This window comes from Meriones unguiculatus, chromosome 9, assembly GCF_030254825.1.
Source record: "Meriones unguiculatus strain TT.TT164.6M chromosome 9, Bangor_MerUng_6.1, whole genome shotgun sequence".
Taxonomy (NCBI): domain Eukaryota; kingdom Metazoa; phylum Chordata; class Mammalia; order Rodentia; family Muridae; genus Meriones; species Meriones unguiculatus.
In genome coordinates this window covers 118,372,745-118,394,948 of record NC_083357.1, presented here as the reverse complement: position 1 = coordinate 118,394,948, position 22,204 = coordinate 118,372,745, and the positions used below count along the sequence as shown (strand labels likewise).

Here is a 22,204-nt window from a genome sequence, read left to right as displayed (position 1 = left end):
TGGTGTCTGCATGGCTCTCCCAGTCAGCGTCACTATTGCTGCGATCAAACACCAGGACCACAAGCAACTCGGGGAGGGAAGGGTTCAGGCTTACACTTCTACACTCTACCCCATCACGGAAGGAGTCAGGACAGGAGCTCGCGCAGGGCAGGGGCGCAGAGGCAGAGCTGGCCAGAGGCCCAGAGGGCGCTGCTCACTGCTTGCCCCCACGGTTTGCTCAGCCTGCTTTCTAGAGATCCCAGGAGCACAGCCCAGGGAGGCCCACCCACAACGGGCGGACCACCACCGCAAGGGGCTGGCTGGCCTCATTCACTGGGTAACAAATGGCCTGCAGGCTTGCCTGCAGCCAGATCTTTCGGGGAGTTTCTGGTTGAGGCTCCCACCTCTGAAATGCTCTAGTCAACAGAAGAGGGTGTGCACAAGCGTCAGGCAGATGCAGGTGCTCCTGCCTCCACCCACGCATCCTGAAGAGGAAGGCGCCATCACTGCAAACATCACACATCTTCCTGTCTCTGCCCTCCCTCAACCCAGTGCTGGGGCTACAGGCGTGAGTGCAACCATCTCCACTTTCCTCATGTGGGTGCTGGCGTCTGACCGTCAACCCTCACGCTTATGCTTAGGTGTCCTTACCACTGCGCTGTCTCCGCACCCCAAGGAGTCAGCTCCAGACAGGAGGCAGCACCTTTTCCTATCGGCAGTTGTGATACAGATCAGATAACGGTGGCACTAAGGAGGCTGGGGTCACTAAATGAAGAGCAGGGTATCAGATGGCTGTGGCTACGCTCACTTTCCCCATGAACTCCAGTCCCCGTGGAATAGCATCAGGAGGCGGGACCCGGGTGTCTACGGGTCAGGATGGGAGGCCCTTCAGGAATGCAATCTGTGCACTTGCAGGGGACGAGAGGAGGGAAGCCATTTTCATTCACGGAGGCTCCGGGGACGGTGGACACCTGTGCCCCAGCAACAGCCGCTCCACTGCTGCTGTGTGGCTTTTCTAAGGAGCAGCCTACTCAGGAGAGCAGGAATCTTCTCGCTCCCTCCCTCTCCCACAAAAAGGGAAAGCGAAAGCACTAACTTGGTAGGGCATTGAAAGGACTTTGAGGAAGGAACCCAGAGAGGGGCCTCCCCCGAGAGTCAGGATGGAGGCCTCACCTCGGGACAGCTCTTCTTCCCACAGAGCAGCTCCTCTCGCTGCGCCCAGCATCTTTCAAGAACGATTGCACCCTGTTTCTGTATGTGAGTGCGCATGTGTGGACACGGGCGTGGCGCGGCACTCTATAAAGTCAGGGACAACTTGAAGGAATCAGTTCTCCGTCGTGTGGCCGCAGGGAGGAAGGTCGGGTTTCGAGGCTTGGTGCCAGCGGCCTTCGCCCACGAGCTAGCTCACTGACCCAGGGACCTCATCTCTCTTCTCAGGAAAAGTTCCAGTGACTTGCCCATTTGGGCACAAAGATAATCCAGACGAGATTAAGCCTAAAGGGACTGTCCTGGCTCAGGTGAACATTCCCAAGCCCAGCAGCAGCCCCTACAGTCAGGGTCAAGAAACCAATGGCTGCAGGGGCTCACAGGGACATACCTCCCAGGTGACCCCGCTGGATCTTACAGTTTCCTGACTGCTCTGTAACGCCATGTGTCATGGCTGAGCTGATCACTGTGGCTGCTTTCTGAGATCCCAGACTGAGGGCTGAGGCTATATCCACCGGCAATAATAAAAACAAACACACAAAAAACACCCAGAATCGAAGTTTAAAAATTATATTAACACTACGGACCTTTCTCTTCCTAAAATTCTGATTCTGTAGGCTGACCAATGAAAAAACATTACTAATTTCACGGAAAACAAACAAATTCTATTCACCGCACAATTTGTATTTCTGGTAGCGACATTGGTTCCCAGTGACTGTTTTGCTTAAGTTGATGGTCTCAGGAAAGCAGGAAATAACTGACAATAAGGATTCTGCCATTGTAGGGGAGACAGGCTTCATGGCCAGTCCCAGGTAACAGACAAGGGGGTTCACAGTTCACTTCTTAGCCTCCACTGCCCTTGCCCACCAAAAGAGTACTGTTCCCTGAGCAAATGCTCCACCATTTATCTCCTCTCTCTCTCCAATTCATTGTTCTTACTGTTGAGAAAAGCATGTAATATCCCCCATAGAACTGATGATTTTCTTTGTTATTATTTTAAAAAACCTGCTAATCCATGAAGAGTCTCTTCCTGGGTAATGTTAATTCAGCTGCTTGTTTTATAATAGGATTATGTTTTCCAGGATTTAAAAATCCCACGTGTTAACTACCAACAAGACTTCTACAACTGCTATAAAATCTAATTTAATCCCCACTGGCATTAGGGAAATAGCTGAGGTACAATCTATGCCCAACTACACTTAACGCCCTGCGGCCTCCAATAAATATATAACGTTTCTTTTGAAGTTATAAAAGGAAACTGTTGAGTGGGATAACTGGGTCTCAGGAGTCCAATCACGCAGTATCTCTAAGGCAGAACAAATGTTGTTTACATGCGGTAAGGATTATGGGGAAAGTTTGTTTAAACAGATTAATGCGTGTTTACCCGTATTTATGCGACCTTCTACACTATGCAAATTCAAGTTAAAATGATCTTCATTTCTTTCATTTGAAAATAATTATAGAGGGAGTCAGCTATGTGATCTGTTACCATTTAGTTTAAGAACCTAATTAGCTTAGAATACATTTCAGAATAAGCACGGCACCAAACTCAGGCAGAAACTAATATTGTGTACTTTACAAAATGGAGGGGGAGGCCACTTTCTGGTGAGTGGGTAAAGAAGAGGGAGGAGGAAGGCCTGAGGGTGAAGAAGGGGGTTACCAGGTTCCCTTTTGTCTGCTGGTCTCTTTTACATGCAGTGGGCATGACATGCCTCACAGGAATGTCAAATTTGGGTACAATGAAACAAACGTGTTTCCTCTCCGTTCTGCCCTTCCTCCCCGCCCCCTTCAGACAGGTGACTGTGGGGAGTTCATGACAAGACAGATGGAGAAGGGAGATGCTGGCAAAGGCCCGCTCAAGATGAAGGAGGCTGAAATAAGGACTGCACCTCACTATCAGAGAGGACCCAGCACTGGGGCGTCGAACAGGGATCTCAGGGAGCCCAACCTCTTTAAAGATGCAAATTGCAGTCAAACACAGAAAACAGTAGGGCTCTGTTTACCCTTTCAGACAGGGTGCAAACTGCTAATCAGGCTCCATTGCTGGGCAGGCCACTTTGTTTATCAATAAATAGGAAGACAGTTAGACTATAATTTTCCTGCCTCATACTGGTGGCCAAGAGGAAATGCTGGCAGCTTCATAGTACCGGGTTCCAGTTGTACAGAAACCCAATTATTATTGGACTAATGTATGGGTGTTTGCAAGTCGCACAGGCATGCTACACATGTCCACAAATCCATGTGAGACATGTTGGCAGGGACGGAGCCTGGTGATGCGTGGACTAAGGAGAGCTGTCAAAATAGGCTTGGGCCTCCAAGAGCTCAGCTGTGGAGTGTTGTGAGTGAGACGGCAGACATGCGGGCCTCCTTCACGCCCAGGACACCAACTAGGCTAAAATCAAACAGCAAAGGGACAGTATACCCAACCCCAAAGTGGGAGCTTTCTCTGGAATGTGGTCTACGGGCTGCCGTGTGCTCGGTTACCACGGAACGTGTCTCCTCAAATCTAAAATCCACACAAGACCCTAAGTCTAACAGCACAAAAATCCAGTCTGACGCTCGTTCAGGCCTTTGGACAGTCCAAACCACCGCTCCAGTTCTCTTTCATTTGGTCTTTATAGATGCATTTGTAAGAAATAAAGATATGTCAGGCATGGTTATGCTCCTTCAATCAGCACTCAGAGGCAGAGGATCTCTGTAGGTTCAAGGCCAGCCTGATCTACAAAGTGAGTCCCACTGTCACATGATGAAACTCTGTCTCAAGAATAAACAAACAACATGCATTTGAACACATGTGAACTGCTAACTGGGCGTGAAAATGCACAATATACCCGAGACCTGATGGTCTCCACAAGACAATGCGCTGTTAGGGCTGAATTAGCCCATATAGAATAATGATGACAATGCACCGATCACACAGAACTGATTTACTCGTCAGATATCTGCTGCGGAACTTCTAGCATGAGACACTCTGGTAAGTTTCAGGAACAGAAGGGAATTGTCTTTACAAAGCCAAGAGTCTGGCGGGCAAGTAGACACTGAACAGCCTTTCTATCCATTCATGGGGTCGCTGGATGGCAGCTTACCCAAGTTTTGTTTGTTTGTTTATTTTGAGACTAGCCCAACGATGGTCTCTAACTCCATCTTCAGTAGTGTGTCCAAGGAGAACACAGGATTCCTAAGTGATGGAATGACACGCATGTACCGCCTGCATGGTTTTATGCAGGGCAAGCGTCAAGTATGTAAAAAAAAGAAAAAGCAGTTTCCTAATGGACCCACATCTTCAGCCCTGACCAACCATTGTTTTCCTCCTCAGTCCGCAGCAACCATCCTGGCTCCCTGAGAAGGGAGACACTGGCTCTCTGTATTGGGACACTGGAGTTTGGAGTTGGGCCTGCCTGGGCACTCATCAGCTGTTACCCGGAACAGTCTGCTCCCCTCTCTGTATTGTCCGTCACTGAGAATTTGAGCTGCCAGAGAAGGAGGGGAAGTAATCCACCCACACTTACAGACTGTGTTAGCAAACAGAAGCCCTTGCTGGCTCTCTAGAGTCAGCCTCAGACAACTGTCAGCACCAAGGTCAGCTCCAGAGCTCCAAGGGACGCCCAGAAACTACCTTGAGCTTGGGCCTGGGCAAAGGGACCAATATCTCCTGCTGACCCCAGAAAGGGGACAGGGTGATGCTTGGACCTTCCTGAGTGTCAGAGTTGAAGATGGATGACTAACCCCAAAGCCACACAAACTAACTCCAAATCTGGGCCTTTGCATCTGCCTCAGCCTCCCTTTGCTTAGCGGCAAAGATTTCCTTATTCATTGGCCCTGGTTCTTCTTTACAGCCCCTGATGCATCTAGCTATGCACTGGACTGAAAAAGAGGTGCTCTTGACAGCACACCCATTCCCAGCAGGGCCCCATTACCGCAAAGGGGACCAGAGAGGTGAAATGACCGACAAGAAGTCTATTGCTATCCCGAGCCAGCTTTGCATCTTCATTTCTGTGTGAGTGGGTGGGGCTTCTGAGACAGCTTTCCTCTTTGTATAGCTGTGGCTGCCCCGGAACTGGCTCTGTAGAACAGGCTGGCCTTGAACTTAAAGAGATCCACCAGCCTCTGCTTCCCAAGTGCTGAAGCGAAAGGTGCGCAGCCCCACTTATCTCTACCAGGTAGTGGATGACTCCAAGAAATTATTATTGATGGAGAAATCTGAGGTGTCTTTAAGAAGCCCACTCTCATATCGGGTCAGCTCTCTGGCTCATCCTTCTCCTTAAAAGTTTCTGCTGATACATGCCTAGAGAGGTCATTCTGGAATGTTCATTGTACCTAATTAATAACTCATCCAAGAACTTGTTACTTTCTCTGACCAGAACTGGTTGGGAGGCTCCATACTAGTTACCAACTTCTGGAAGGTAGGTTCCGACCACTGAACCCAAGCACAATTCCAACACACGACTGGATGCAGGGAAAAATGCATTTGAAGGAGACAGCAGGGCAGTTCTTTAATACAAAGGCTTCCTTTGGGTTAATTCTTAACTTTTCTTTTACCAAAGAAACCATCTTCCTCACACAGTATTATGTATAACAGTGTAGAATGAAAATAAAGCCATGGGACTGGGGAGATGGTTCATCAGCTAAGAGCATTTATTGCTCTTCTAGAGGCGGCAGGATTGGTTCCCAGCAGCAACATGGCGGCTCACAACCAGCTGGAACTCTAGAGCTAACGGCTCCAGCACCCTCTTCTGGCCTCCACGGGCACCAGGAACACAAGTGATGTACAGACATATATGCAGGCAAAAGACCTATACATTTTTAAAAAATTAATTAAATAAAAGTTAATACATATCTTGGACCTGTTTTGTGAAAATCATGTTCTTGTCTCATGGTTTAAAAAAAATTTAAGGGGTTGGGGATTTAGCTCAGTGGTAGAGCGCTTGCCTAGCAAGTGCAAGGCCCTGGGTTCGGTCCTCAGCTCTGGAAAAAAAAAAAAAGATAAAAAAAATTTAAAGGAAAGGAAATTATTTTTAATTAATGTAGTGTGGGTGAGTATCTATGAGTGAAAGCGTGTGTGAATGTGAGTGTGTGTGCATGTACGTGAAGGCCATAGACTGATCCTGGGTATCTTTCTCAGTCTCTTTCCACCTTAGGTTTTGAGATAAGGGCTAGCTCCAAAGCAGTGGTTCTCAACCTGTGGCTCATGATCCCCAGTAGGGGTCATCTAAGAACATCAGAAAACACAGATATTTGCATTACATTTCAGAACAGTAGCAAAATTATTGCTACAACGTAGCAACAAAAATAAGTTATGGTAGCCATGGTGGGTGCCTTTAGTCCCACAGCTCCAGAGGCAGAGGCAGGCAGATCTCTGTGAGCTCAAAGCTGGTCCAGGACAACTACGGAAACCCTGTCTTGAAAAAGCAAAACAAAAAGAAACAGAAAGTTTACAGTTGGAGCTCGATTGAAAGGTTGCAGAATTAGGAAGGCTGAGAACACTGCTCTAGGGCTCAAGGGTCTGGCCAGCAGGCCCAGGCACCCTCCTGTCTGCCTCCCCAGTACAGGCACCCCTGCTTAGCAGCTGCTACCTCTACATCTCCTCTCCTCCTGCTCCTCTCCTCCTCCTCCTGCTCCTCCTGCTCCCCTCCTCCTCCGCTTCCTCCTCTTTCTCTTGCTCTTCCTCCTGCTCCCCTCCTGCTCCTGCACCTGCTCCTCTCCTCCTCTTGCCCCCCTCTTCCTCCTGCCCCTCCTCCTGCTGCTCCTCCTGCACCTACTCCTCCTACTCTTCCTCCTCCTGCTCCTCCTCTTCCTCTTGTTCTTCCTCCTCCTTCTAACGTGGGACCTGAAGTGGAACTCAAGTCTGCTTACTTTTAGAAACCGCCTTGCAGACTGAGCCATACTGCCAGCCCCTTTTTAACCTTAATGTAAAGCCGAAACTCAGAGGTACATTTCATTGGCCAGCCTGGTTTTTCAGAAGTTAGAAACATCACATTATGGGTCATCACCTGTCTTAATTGGATTCCTAGGAATTGTAGGAGAAGAAATAACTGATGATTTAAAGGTTTCATCTCTTTATGAAGAGACTTTGTGGAGCTCATTAAATAGAGACCTCCAAGTATGGCGGCTTTCCACTAAGAGGACACCAGGACTAAAGAACAAAACAATGAGAAGAGGAAGAGGGTTGTTTAGTTTTGTTTTCCCACAATTATTAGTCAGGGATAAGGCTATTTATTTGTCAGGGATAAGGTATGAAGGGATTATTAAATGACTGGAAACACTTTACTGCTTGCATAAAATCCTGCATAGGTTTTTATTTCAGAACCTTTAAGGATCAAAAAGACCTTGCCGCGTTCCCAAGCACAGTTCAGCTTTCCATACTGTTCTGAAAAGGCTCCTGGATGCCCCAATTGCTATTGAAGAAATCTTCCAAGCTCTTAAGTCTTTTAATAGATGCAAGGCACCTGGGAGTGGACCTTTCCATCCTAATCCACACCCCTATTGAAGAGGGGTTTGCCCCCCTGTGCCCTGTGAGCATTTAATCACTCACTGCACATCTTCCTGCTTTTTCCCTGTGGGGAGAACACACCTAACCACTCTCATTTATTCCCACAAAACTGCTAATGCTCAAGATTCTAAATCCCAGTCAAATGGACCTGTGTATGTAGATAGTGTGGGAGAGAGAGGGAGAGAAGACAGGGACAGAGAGAGTGTGTATGGTAGTGTGGATGAGTGTGAGAGCTGTACTGTGTGTGTGTGTGTGAGTGTGTCTGTGAGTACATGTGCACGGGAGAAGGAGCAGTGAAACAGAAGCCATATGTTTACGATGGGGAAGGGTCTTCCATCTGGCTGGCAATGAAAAGCATTATAGAAGAACTCTAGAATTAATTCCTCTATTTAACATTTTTATCATTTACGTGTACACATGTGAACCTGTGTAAGTTTATGTGTGCCACGAACATGCAGGGGCCTACGGGGGTGATTTCCTAAAACTGGAATCCAGGTAGCTGGGAGCCACCCTGTGGATGCTAGCAACTGAAATTGAACAAGTGTTCTTAACCACTGAGCCACTCACTGAGCCTCTGTCCAGCCCAAGAACTAACTGGCTTCAAATGGTAAATGTTCCAGGTATATTGCTGTATGTCTTTAATCCCAGCAGTTGGGAAGCAAAGGCAGGTAGATATCAGGAAGTTCAAGAACAGCCTGGTCTACATAGAGAGTTCTAGGACAGTTACCTAGTGAGATCCTGTCTAAACAAATACCTAAATAAGATTTTAAGAAGGTATGTGTTGGCTGGGCTATCAGCTCAGGAGTAGCTCACTTGCCCAGCATGAGGGACCCCTGAGTTCATCCCCAGACCTACAAAAGGGAAACAGAGAAACACCAGTCAGTCACTTTACTGCTAAATAAATTTTGGTTGTTTACCTTAAAAAGAAAGGGGGAGGAGGAGGAGAGAGGAAGGGAAGAAGGAAGATGGAGAAAAACAAAACAGTTGGTCAAAGGCTTGCCTTGCAGGCATGAAGTTGTGGACTTGATCCCAGCACTGTTAACTAAACAAAAACAAAGGTTTTGGGACGACTTTGTGGAGAGCCCTTAGTAAACATGGGTGTGTGTCTGGGCCCATCAGGAACGTACCTTCATTCTGAAAACGAATGTGACAGAATTCAATAACTTCATGAAGACACTGGATTTTTGGCTTCAGATGACTGAATAGTCATATTCCCAGGATAAATCATGAGCGTAACCTCAGGATGCCTCAATTTCCCTATTTGCAAAAAGAGTATGATTGTAGTGCCTCTCTGAGCTGTCGTGTAATTGACAGTGTCTGGTATTTTGTCACCACCATTAAAATATTTGTTAAATAAACTCAAACAGAAGTTCTCAAGGATGTCTTCCACAGCACTTGGCTCCAGACTCTTCAACAGTTACTATCAAACTTGTTAGATTTTCATATGCACGCTTGTCAGATGCTTAGATGACGTGAGTGACAGATGATGAAAACAAAATCCAAAAAAAAGCCTTGAGATGCTCACTATGAAGCACAGTGTATGAGATGAAATTAAAACCCTTTTATGGTTTTTTTGTTTGTTTGTTTGTTTGTTTTCTTATTTTCCTGGGTCGGTTAAAGTAGTCTGACAAGCAATTAGGAAGGAAGTTCAAGATGCGCTCCATCATCGTGGGGAATCAAAGCGTCAGGACCTTAAACTGGCTGGCACACGACAGCACCTGCAGAAAGGGAACTGATGCTCGGCTCACTCCCTCCACTTTTTTTTTAAGTTACTTTTCTTTTTAGATTTATTTATTCATTTAATGATTGAGTGTTCTATCTGCATGTAAACCTGCATGCCAGAAGAGGGCATGAGATTCCAGTACAGATGGTTGTGAGCTGCCATGTGGGTGCTGGGAATTGAACTCAGGTCCTCTGGAAGAGCAGCCAGTGCTCTTAACTGCTGAGCTTTCTCTCCAGCTGCAGGGATTCCCTCTACTTTACAAGGTCCAAGAGCCCAGTCAGCTATGCCAACAGCAGGTAAGCTCAATCAAGATGGCCCTCCACAGGCATGCCCAGGCTTACCTCCAAGCTGTTCTACAGTCTGTCAAGATCACCGCTCTAACCTCATATCTAGAAAGACATCTTAACAAATAAATCCAAGCCCCCTTCTTACAGTTCTATACTAACTTACTGGGACTTCCTGAGGGTTGTTAAAGGGAATTTGACTGACTCCAACACAGCATGTGGAAAAGTATGGTTAGCAATTACTGCACTATTCAGCTGTAATGAGAAAACTGAGAACCCTAATACCATGAAGGGGCCCTGGCCAGTGTGAGCACAGCAGGCCTGCCTGTGCAGGCGACCCCCCACCTCCCGCGCCTTGCTAAAAACTTTTAGATTCCATTCCTAAAGCTGGCCACCCAGGTCTGTTTCCTTATTGGCCACTTCCTCCTCCTGAGGCTGACCACCAAGGTCCAGCTATCACAGTATTGAAGTCTAGCAATCAAAGGTTCGATTTGGCTCACCTAATTAATAGGCCCAATTAAGGGGCTGGAGTGATGGCTCAGCAGCGAACAGTATGGTTGCTCTTCCAGAGGACCTGAGCTCAATTCCCAGCACCCACATGGCGGCTCACAGCTGTCTGTAACTCCAGGTCCAGAGGACCTGAGCTCAATTCCAAGCACCCACAGCTGCCTGTAACTCACAGGTCCAGAGCTCAATTCCAAGCACTCACAGCTGCCTGTAACTCCAGGTCCAGAGGACCTGGCGCTCTCCAACGGCCATGCAGGCAGAACACCAGGGCACATACAATAAAGAAATCTTTTAAAACAAACAAAACATCAAAACAAAATGCCTTCGCCATGCTCAGGGTTCTCCCTTCTGTTCATAAGCTGCCTTTTGCTATGGGCCAAGTCTATCTCCTCTCTATCCAGAGGCAGTCCTTTGTGGCCCCCCAACTTCCTGGGACAAATCCCCTTTCCCATTGTCTCCCCTCTTTCTTGATCCCATCCCCCTTCTCCCTCTTCCTCTATGGCCTGCCTTTGTCCCTTGTTCCCTGCCCTCTGTCCCTCTGGGACAAATAAATCTCCTTTGTGCTTGGTCTTGGGGTGCCTTGAACCCACTCTGAGGTCCCTTACACACCCGCAGTATCTCAGTCATCCACAAGAAGGAGGACATGGGGGCTGAAGAGACGGCTCAGAGGTTAAGAGCACTCACTGCTCTTCCAGAGGTCCTGAGTTCAATTCCCAGAAACCACATGGTGGCTCACAACCATCTATAGTAAGAGCTGGTGTGCAGGCAGAATGCTGTATAAATAAATCTTAAAAAAAGAAAAAAGAATGAGGACCTGGCTTCAAACTCCAGGACCCTGTAAAAAGCCAAGTGTGGTAGCAGGTCTGTGATCTCAGCACTGAGGAGGCAGAGAGAGGTAGATCCCTGAGAGCCACTGGCCAGCCAGGCTGACCTAACCTACCAGCCAGTAAAATATCACAAAATAAGGAGAAGAGGTCCTGAGGACCCGTAGTATCCACATGCGTGTGTGCACAGGTGCAAAAGCACACAGCTGTGTTTATTGCGAACCCCTCTAATCCCAGCACTCCAGAGGCGGAGTTAGGTGGATCTCTGTGAGTTGAGGCCCCCCCCAGGACAGCCAGAGATACACAGTGAGACCCTGTTTCAACACACCCCCTCCCCAACAAAAAGGCAGATGCACACTCACTCAAGACATAGCTTGCTCACCTGCTCAGGATCCTAACCAGCTCAACTGCTGACACCCGGTAAGAAGGGCTGAGGACACAGATACACAGTCAAGCTGTGTGGCAGGAAGGAGTCATATTCTCACGAGAGGGACAGAGAAGATCCTCAGGTGGGCCTCAGAGGACAGCCTCAGGAGAACTTTCTCCAGGCTTCCATGGACTTGCTGTAGCCCAGCTCTTGAAATGGCTACAGGCTTTACCTGACCCCTTCCCTGCAGGAGATGAAGCTACTTGCAGGCCCTTTATCAGCTTTTCCCCCTCATGATCCCCATCCCTAACAAAAGCAGATTTTGTCATCCCCACACTGAGGGGAAGAAGCAAGGTGCGTGGCCGAGTTACACAGGAATTACAACTTAGTACCTAATCTTAGAGTACACTACATGAGTCTGGGAATGGGCACACTGGAACCAAATCACAGTGTCTAAAAAAGGTCTATTTGCTTTCACTCTCTAGGAGAAAGAAGATTAATTGTATTAATTATACAACAAAGACGTTTATTCTAATCTTTTTCCAAATATTTGGGAGATCTGGGTTTTATCATTACAAAAATATGGAAAGTGAACTGTTTTTTTTTTTTAATTAAGCCAAATATTTGTTTGCTAGAATCTCCAAGGAAAGTAATTAATCTGGAAACTGTACAGTTCAGACAGGCTCATTCTGATCCCATAGAGCAAGCACTACCCAGACAGCAGGAATCCAGATGGCCTAGGGACCCAATGGGTAAACAAAGGTTGGAGGAAGCATGTTTTTAACCAAAGCATTTGCATGCATACATAAATTATTATTATACAGATTTACATATTTCACCTAATTATCAAACAAATGTGTGTTCATTGCTTAAAAGCTTGAAAATAAGCCAGGCAGTGTAGTAAACACCTTTAACCCCAGCACTCAGGAGGCAGAGGCAGGTGGATCTCTGTGAGTTCCAGGCCAGCCTGGTCTACAAAGAGGGTTCTAGGACACCAAGGCTACACAGAGATACCCTGTCTCAAAAAACATAAAACCCCAAACCAAACCAATCAAAAACCTTTAATCTCAGCCCTCAGGATGTTGAGGCAGGAGATCTCTGTGAGTTCAAGGACAGCCCGGTCTACAAAGCAAGTCCTGGACAGTCCGGGCTTGTTACACAGAGAAACCATGTCTCCAAAAACCAAAAACCAAAGTAAGCAAGTAAACAAACAATAAATAAAATAATAAAAATTAAAACCTTTAAAAATAAAGTTAATCAAAGCAAAGTGAAACCAAAGTGTCTACTGTACAGCTACCAGATAAGAAACTTCTGTGCCTGGCCTGTGGAGGCAGAGGCAGGTGGATCTCTGAGTTTGAGAACAGCCTGGTCTATACAGTGAGTTTCAGAACAGCTAAGGCTACACAGAGAAATACTGTCTCAAAAAAGTTTTAATAAAAAAGAAGAAAAATAAATCCCTTCATTGTATTTCAGTTGGCTTGGAAATCTTTTGCCATGAATTTAGAACCGTCTAACTCATTTACTTAAGCTAACCAATAATGCAAAGCAAAACTGATCAGTTCTTTATTTATATGCACACCAATCACAGCCACAGAATACCATGGTTTTAAGATAGATTTTGATGGAATGCATCCCCCCTTTCAGAGAAGACACATAACACCAAGAGGTAGAACTGATACAAAATTCTAAATCCCAAATCACTAACCCTCAGAGAGAGGCAGAACTGATACAAAATTCTGAATCCCAAATCACTAAGCAAAGGCTGAGGACAACAGATACTTTCCAACAGTGCTCAACGCTAGCTCCAGAGCGGCCCAGCTCAGCCCAGGGCTCTGAACAGCAGGCCGATACTGTTACCTTCTTGTTTCCAGCCCAGCCCAGCCCGCAGGCAGATACTGTTACCTTCTTGTTTCCAGCCCAGCCCAGCCCGCAGGCAGATACTGTTACCTTCTTGTTTCCGGCCACCCCGTCCTCGCAGTCCAGCACTGCACAGTCTACGTTCAAGGATGGGATCTTCCTTATCTTCTTCTCCTCGTTCCCAGGCACGTACAGCACTGCCCTGCGGGGCACGCACTTGTGACTGGCCAAGGAGCTGAGCCCAGGCCTGCAGACACTGGCCGCCAGGGATGCCCTCCTGCAAGGGAAGTAGCTGTGGTTAGTCCAAAGGAGATTCTGCCTTTATAAAGTTGTGACCAAATTCTCTACCTATTCATTCACTCATTTTGACTTTTTAAAACTAGTTTAAAATTTTTAAATTACATGCATATGGTGCAGGGAGGGCACATACGTGCATGTAAGTAGCCAGGTGCCTGAAGAGGCCAGAAGGGCTATGAGCCCCTGGGGCTGAAGTTACAGGGGGCCATGAGCCACCAGGGTTGATGCTAGGTGCTGGACACAGGCCTCGGCACTCTCAGGCACTGGGCGATTTCTCTCGCCCTATTTTGATTTGTTTCTTTGTTTGCTTGCTTGCTTGTTCGTTTGAAAGACAAGGTCTCACTATGTAGCTCTGGATCTACTTGAACTTACTGGGTAGACCAGGCTGGCTTTGAAGTCACAAAGATCTGCCTGCCTCTACCTCCCAAGTGCTGAGATGAAAGGTGTAAGCCACTACCTATTTTTTGCCTTTTTGAGATGGGTCTTGATACATAACCTTGGCTTATTAGGATGGTGTCTGGGCTGGACTCAAACTAAGGGCAAATCTTGGAGACTGATTCACATACTTACTACATGTTTGGATTTAAATACTCAATTTTCAACATCAAAGAAGCCATGCAAAGAAATAGGAGAATATGACCCTGCACAAGAGCAAAGCCAGATCAGTAAGAGCCATCTGTAAAAATCCGAGACAGCCCCACCATAACACGATGCTAAGACGACTAGTATGTCTTAGGTTTCTTGTTGTTGTAGTTGGGTTTTGTTTTCCTGATGGGAATTTGTTCTAGAGCCCAAATGAGCTGAGCGCCAGGGCTTCCGCTTCACCCTCCCAGTGCTGGGCCTACACTTCCACTGTAGCAGCAGCCTCCTTGCTCCCAGCGGCCCAGCAGTGAGCAGAACACAGATCATGGGCAACCCTGGTCTACCCTGTGTCCGTCAGGCAGTGTGCATACCATTCCCAACACGCACACAGCTAAGACATAATGAGAAACGGGACAGTAAACGCCAAGTGACCCCAAGTAAGTACTCTTGCCATCAAGCTGCATGAGAAGCCTCAGCGGGCTCCAGACTTTGCAGCTCCCGCCTGTAATCCTGTGTTCCAGAGGCAGAACCGCCTTACAGAGGTGGCTCCCTGCTCCAGCACTACAGCATATGCACAAAGCCCAAGGCCAGTTCCCAGCGATGCACAGCGGGGGCTGGGCAGTTTACAACGCAACCCCACCAGCTAGGAGGCGAGCAAGGCTCAGTCCAGATCGTCTATGGCTACAGAGCAGACGAAAGAAGGGGGCGGTGGTGGGTGACCAAGGCAGGGAGAACTTGAGTTTGACTCCACTCTGGGGCACATAATTTGACCTGGCTTAAAAAACACCCCAAACAGAAACAAAAACAACAAACCGGATTCCAGATTCCAGAGTGCCAACTGCCTAACCTACAAGCATCTGCACTCTGTCTTCCTGCAGCTCCTGCAGGGGCAGGACAGGTCCCTGGGGACCCCTGTCTAGCCAAAGTGTGAGCTCCAGGCTAGGTGAGAGAGGGCACTGGAGAAGACACCACATCTTGAGCCCCAGTCCTCACACACACAAGGCCCACCTCTGAGAGTCAGGGGAGCTGTGGAGGAAGAAGTAGAAGAAAGGGAAGGAAATGGGACATTGTTGACAGGCCCAACCTAGTGACAGAAAGATAACCCTGCAGATTGTCCCAGCAAGGCACTTCCTCTACTGAGAGGGCAGATTCTATGCACTTCCTCTACTGAGAGGGCAGATTCTATGCACTTCCTCTACTGAGAGGGCAGATTCTATGCACTTCCTCTACTGAGAGGGCAGATTCTATGCACTTCCTCTACTGAGAGGGCAGATTCTATGCACTTCCTCTACTGACAGGGCAGATTCTATGCACTTCCTCTACTGACAGGGCAGATTCTATGCACTTCCTCTACTGACAGGGCAGATTCTATGCACTTCCTCTACTGAGAGGGCAGATTCTATGCACTTCCTCTACTGACAGGGCAGATTCTAATCATCTGGGCCACTATGAATTAGTTGTGAGGTAAATATATTTGTGTATATGTAATTTCATAATGTATATTTATATCAGAACATCATAGCAAACACCTTCAATATGTAGTCTTGACAATTTTATCTCGTTTAAAGCCGAAAAATATTTACAGAGACACCTACTGTTCAATGAAGAATGTTTCAGTTGGTATCTTTACGTGTAAGTTTATACTGTTTATACTATCCGTGCGTGTGATACACATGTGAGTGTGGGTGGCACGTGTGCACACGTAGAGGTCAAAGGAGTCAGTTCTTTCCTTTTACCTTTATGTAGCTTTGGGGGTGGGCTCAGGTGGCCAGGCTTGTCCAGCACTGCCCCTTTCCCCCCGGGCACCTCTCAGGCCTCCTGGCTGCTGGCCTAAAGGAAGATGTCACGTAGATGTGCTAGTGTCTTGACGTGGTCAATAGTCAACGAGAAATACCTACACGCGCCTTGAAGCTCTGACTTTCTGCTTCCACACAGGTCCCTTATGTTAAACAATTACCAGAAATAACGTCACACTTCTTTCTTATTTCTCTTACAGTTGGCTGAAAACTAAAGCATTTCAAAGGTCAGAATGGCAGGAAAAGGTGATAGATAACAATGCCAAATGATTTGAAATTGCTGAAATCCAACCAGTTTTAACCTGTAAAATACGCTTGCGTTTGACCTAGTGTTTTGTGTACCAGAAAGTGGGACGAGAACCAACATCCGGGTGCCGGGACAGGGGCGTCGCCCGGGTCCTGGGGACACTGCAGAGGTCAGCCCTCTGTGGCCTGCAGACACCGTGCCTACAAAGGTCCCGGGGCACCCATCCTCCCCAGAGGGACAGCCAACAGAGGGGCCTGTGCAAGGTCAGAGGCTCAGGCCGGCACCGTGAGGACTGAGGGGGAAAAGGGTAAGTCTGGAAGAAGAAGGAGGAATGCGCCGCTCTGGGGTTCCAGCTCCGCTGTGGACTCCGAGGTTTCTAGGGGCCTCGGGCACAGAGCTCACGGTCCACAGAGGGATGAGGGGTTCTGCAAGTCTCCCCTCCCTTTTGGCTGCTGGGTCCTCTTCCTTCCTTTCCCTGGCTGCCCCCAACCTGTCCTGTGCTTGAGATGTGTTCAGCACTGACACTGTCATGAATACAACAGGAGACAGATGACACCTATTTTCTCTTACACACTTGGAGTAACGGCCTCCTCACAGTCAATGTGTAAATGTATTCAGACAATATGCAAAGCATGAGCTAAAAAAATGGTGAGTTCTCTCTACTGAGTGACCTGTGCAGAGGTGACATTTCAGAGGGAGGCCCCTCCTGGCCTGGTTTCATTTTCCGCTTTCCTCCTTCCCTTGCAGAGGTGACATTTCAGAGGGAGGCCCTCCTGGCCTGGTTTCATTTTCCGCTTTCCTCCTTCCCTTACCTACTTACCTATTCCCTTATCTAGGTCCCAGGGGCAGGAGAGCTTGAAAGCTAAGAACCCAGGACCAGCTACCTGGGAGCATTTAAATATTTATCAAATTCAGTCAGGGATGGCGGTGCCTGTCTGTGATCCCAGCATGGGAGTCAGGGGCTCCAGGTCATTCTCGGCTAACCTGGCCTACATGATACCCTGTCTAAAACAGTAAAACACACCAAAAATCACTAAAGTCAGGGGCTGGGCGTGGTAGAGTATGCCTTTAATCCCAGCACTTGGGAGGAGGAGTCAGAGGGATCTCTTGAGTTTGAGACCAGCCTGGTCTACAGAGCGATTTTCAGGACAACCGGAGCTACACAGAGAAAGCCTGTCTTGGAAAACCAAAACCAAAACAAACAAGCAAGCAGACACCTCCACACCTTGCCAAATAAATGTTCCTTTGAGGAACTCCCAACTCTGCACCACCCTGGCTCATTCTAGAGCTCCTTCTGGAGGAAGGCCGAGGCTCCGCCTTTATGCAGTAGACCTCTGGGCTGCCAATGCTGGACACTGATGTGACATCATTGGGGCGTGACTGGGGCTGCGGGCCTTTGCTGAGCTCCTGTCAGGGTCTGACCTGCAGCTAGGTGTCTGGGCAACAGTGCAAGGTCTCCCCAGTGTGAGCAGCTGCCCTGACACAAGAGCTTCTGGTCGACAAACACCCCTAAACCACAATTAAAGGCTCAGGCCTCAAATCCCTATAATCCCAGCTCTTGAGAGGAAAAAGCAGGACCACCGACAGTTCAAGGCTATGCTTCATAGCAAGTAACCAGAGCAGCATAACAAGACACTGTCTCAAACAATACAAAATTCAAAAACCAGGTAGAGGGGGCCTGGGGCGAGAGCTCAGGCTGGTATGTGCTTGTCTCCCACTCAGGAGAATCTAGGTTCAACCTGCAGACCCACGTCAAAATGCCAGGCATGGAGATAGGCACTTGCCATCCTGAGACAGCCAGGCCTGTTTCAAAGGCCACAGACAGCACCCGGAGCACATCGCCCAGAGGTGCTGTCACGTCTCCATGCACTTGCACTCACACACACCACACAGAACAAGGCCGCAGCCCGGGGTAGAATGCTGGCCTAGGACATGAGACCTACTTCCGTTCCTAGCACTCGGGAAAAACAAAAGAACCCAGTCCTGGCCCTGCCTGGACGCAGGCACTGAGGAATCTGCGTGCTGAGTGAAAATCAGCCCACTAGTGCGTCCTCCCTGCCCTCCGAATGACAGCAAGACTCACCTACCAATTTCCACCCGGCCTGAGCTATTAATAACCAGGTACCGACGACGCCAGCATCTCTCATTGAGGCCCCTCTTATGTTCTCACTTTGCTCAGTTCCCAAGTGCCCCAGAGATTCCTTCCCTAGTTTGAAAAACTGCTTCAGTTACCATGGCAACAGTGCGCAGACCAGGGGGAGGTCCGTGGATGGAAGAGCCACACACTCGTCCTCCTACAAGCAGACGAGGCCCTTCGTGAGATTGGTACCCGCTGTAGATAGGTGTGTGGCTGTTCAGAAAAGCCGAGAAAGTATTTCCAATGCGAACCCCGCAAACAAAGAGCACCCCTCAGAAGCTCCCGTCAGGGCCACAGCAGAACACAGAGCCTGTGTTGTGAGGTCTCCACGGGGTTCACTCATGCATCCCCGAGGGCCATCCTCCCTCCCTGAGGCGGCCTTGGTGACCCATGACCACGCAGGAGCTGCCTGCCGGTTCCTTGGTCGGGCATGCCCTAGGAAGGAGGTGTCTGTACAGTGACGGACAGACACAACAGCCAGAGGAGCATCCGTCTTTACCGGGTCATACGTGTCGCTCAGGCGTGCACACCATACATGAGCTGGCCTGGGTGGGGCCTGCAGCGAAGCTTCCTCAGACGACAAGGACGCAGACGGCACAGACAGTTCCTGTGAGCGACCCTGGAACCAGCAGTCTGTGTGCACACAAACACCATCTCAAAGGTTAAGCTTCCACAAAGGGATGAGTGGCTCATGGGCCTCATTGACAAGGTTTCTAGAAAAGTCAACCCCACAGGGACAGAGGTGGGTGGCTCCAGCCTCTGCTCCCAGCACTCCAGGCAGGTAATCACCAGTCCAAGGCCAGCCTGGGCTACATAGTGAAACCACCTCAACACACACACTGTAGAAGGGAAAACAAGATCCAGAAGATTGGTGGTTATTGTTATCAGAAGGGGGGCAGGAGTGGACTGTCGATTAAAGGGTGCAGGGTCTCAACACGGAGAAGTTCTGGAGATGTGACATCAGTAACAGCCATAGCTGAACGTCTCAAGTTCTCAAACCGCTGGACCGTACAACTAAAAATAAGAAATGGGTTGCTTCATGTCCTGTATATTTTAGCATAAAAATAAGAAAATTCAAGAGCTGGAGGGGCAGAGCTTAGCTTAGCAGAGGAGCATTTGTCTAGCAGGAGTGAGGCCCTGGGTGTGGCTAACGGTATCACCTAACAACAGACATCACAGCGATGGTGAGCGTGCCTGAGGATGAAGCCCAAAGGTGTAAGTCGTGCCTGGACAACACGATATCTCACAAAGGACAGCTCTGAATCTGTTTGGCTAGGACGCGCGCGCACACACACACACACACACACACACACACACACACACAGGCTTATCTAAATCCAGGTCTAGCGTGCAGACAATAAGCCCGCCCTTCTTAAGGAAGGAGCATGGCTGCACAGACACGGAAGCTAGCGGTCAGAAATGCCGCACGGTCACTGCCCGCATCCTCCACGTGTGCCCACCAGGCTCCGGCTGTCCGGGTGAGGGTGAGGATTGCAGAGGGCAGCAAGTTGGGGAACAGGGAAGCCGAACACATCTGCTCTGCTCACAGTGGCCCCGCTTGGACACTCAGCTCACACCCGGGCTATTGGTACAGCAGCAGCACGGCTCACTCAGGGCCCCGGCGGCCCCGGGGGCTAAAGAGCAACACTTGTCCACAAGAGCCGTAAACGAAAGGTTAGGAGTAAAAGACAGAGCAGCCCAGTGTGCGGAGGCTGAGGTCGGGCACGCGGGAGTAGGGGAGGAAGAGGAGAACAAGGGTGAGAGGAAAGGAAGATGGGTGCTGGAGGGGACTGTGCTGGGGGGGGAAGGGGAGTGCTCCTGTGTGTGTGCATGCGTGTGTGTGTTTGTGTGTCTCTGTATGTCTATGTGTTTGTGTCTGTGTGCATGTGTGTCTGTGTGTGTGTATGCGTGTGTTGGGGCTGACAAGAGAGCCTATCCTGTTAGTTTATTCTCCTTAATCCTTATACTTTCTCTGTGTGAGAGACGGAGCAGGAGTTTTATGTGATTGGAAATCCGGAGGGTTTGTTTTTCCCCAGCACTTGGGAGTCAGTGCAGGTAGACTCTGTGAGTTCGAGGCCAGCCCTGTCTACACACGCAGCGTCCACAGCACTGTGCTGCATCAAGAGGCTCTCTCGATAAGAATGAGGGAACCTCACATCCTCACCAGCCACATGAGGGCTGAGCCACCCCCCATCACCCCACCGCCCCTGCCTCTGCCCACCCCCCGCCACCAGATGGTCCTGCCTGCCTGAGCTGAGACTGACTGCAGGACGGCCTCCGTCACATCCTCATGGCCAGTGCTCCCTGGAGAGTGCTCCACAGGGTGTTCCTGGCCTCTGCCTAGAGACCAAATGATCAGCCATTGCGGGGAACTGAGGCACAAACTGTGATTCGAAGCCTAAAGGACCTTCCAGCCAGGCTTCCTTGTCTCAACAGAGTTCATCACAGCTTTGGATCCTGACACTGAACCACCAAAGGAGAGGAAGATTCCCACAAGCAGCCCCAGAGGACCCCTGGGAACAGACCTAGCTCAACTCTCCAGTGCTGGATCTCCTAGATCAGTTGTGAAACCAAACGCAGAAAAGGCAATATTTGGCAGCAAACATGTGAGAAGCAGCTCAGTGGAGGGGATGGGAGCCATGTTGCCATTGTGGCATCGAATACAGCCACTAGCCGTGTGGCGGGCACGCCTGCGGCTCCACTGCCTTGGAGGGAGGCAGGGGATCACGGGAGCCTGGAGAGGAGTGTAAGGCCAGCCTGGGCGACGCAGTGCGACTCACTGGAAAACAGATTGTCAAGGTGCTTGCTGCCAAGCCAGGGGACGTAGGCTCCATCCCTGGACTCCTACAGGAGAGAACCAGCCCCTCAAACCATTCCTACATCCCGCAGCCATGTGCACGCTCATCCCTATGTGACCAAACGGTTAAAATTAAACAATAAGGAGCAAAAGAAATCCATGTGCAGGAGGCACATGCCTGCAATCCCAGAACCGGGAGATACAGGGGAGAGGGTTACAGCAGGTCAGCCTGCTCCACACGCTGAACACCAGGCCAGCCAGGGCATCTAGGGAGTCCGTCTCCAACCAACCAATCCAAACAAACCCACTGATGAATAATAACCTTTCCACTACAGAAATGAGGTGGAGATCAAGGGATATCATCTGTGTAAAAGCAGTTAAAAGCAAAACACTTTTAAATAATTTATTTAATTTGTATTTTATGTGCATTAGCGTGAAGGTGTCAGATCCGTTGGAATTGGCATTACAGACAACTGTAAGCTGCCATACGGGTGCTGGGACTTGAACCCAGGTTCTTTGGAAGAGCAGACAGTGCTCTTAACCACTGAGCCATCTCTCCAGCCCGCAAAACATTTTTAATAAAAATAAATGTCCATTAGCCTCTTCCCACTTAAGAGATTCCACTAGCACTGGGTGCTTTTATGGCAAAAGGAACTGTTTCCTGTGTTGTTTTGGATTTTAGTGGTAAATGAGCAAGTGTGAGGTGGGAAAGCCTGTTTCCACACTTTTGTTTGAGGTCAGAAGGAACTGTAGACCTCACAACAAATGCCGCTGCAGGTGCCGTTGCTGGCTTTTACTCACAGAGCTCAGGCTGGCCTTCAGCCCAGTAAGTACCAGGGGACGACCTTGAACCTCTGATCCCTCTGCCCTGGGGTCGAGGTTTGTGCCACCGAGCCCTGTTCTCACAGTGGTGCTGGCGGAACACAGGTCTTCACGAATGCTGAGCATGCACTCCAGCAAGCAAGCACCAGCAGCCCTGTCACAGTTCCCCGAAGTTCAAAGTAATGTGCCCCCAGGCCCGGATTCTTTGATAGAGAGGAATCAGGCAGAACCTTTCCTCACTCCAATTTTGAGAAAATGGTTCTGCTTTTTTTTTTAATAACTGTCATGA

At 49.0% G+C, this 22,204-nt stretch overlaps 1 protein-coding gene across 2 annotated transcripts in view; it reads right to left on the bottom strand.

Annotated features, from left to right (window-relative positions):
• Positions 1-22,204, bottom strand: part of Clybl (citramalyl-CoA lyase) — a 182,893-nt gene that overhangs the window by 67,078 nt on the left and 93,611 nt on the right. For both annotated transcript variants that reach the window (XM_021644469.2, XM_060391655.1), the window contains exon 2: positions 13,328-13,514. In XM_021644469.2, coding sequence (XP_021500144.1) covers positions 13,328-13,514 — 187 coding nt within the window. The remainder of the gene's footprint in view (positions 1-13,327; positions 13,515-22,204) is intronic.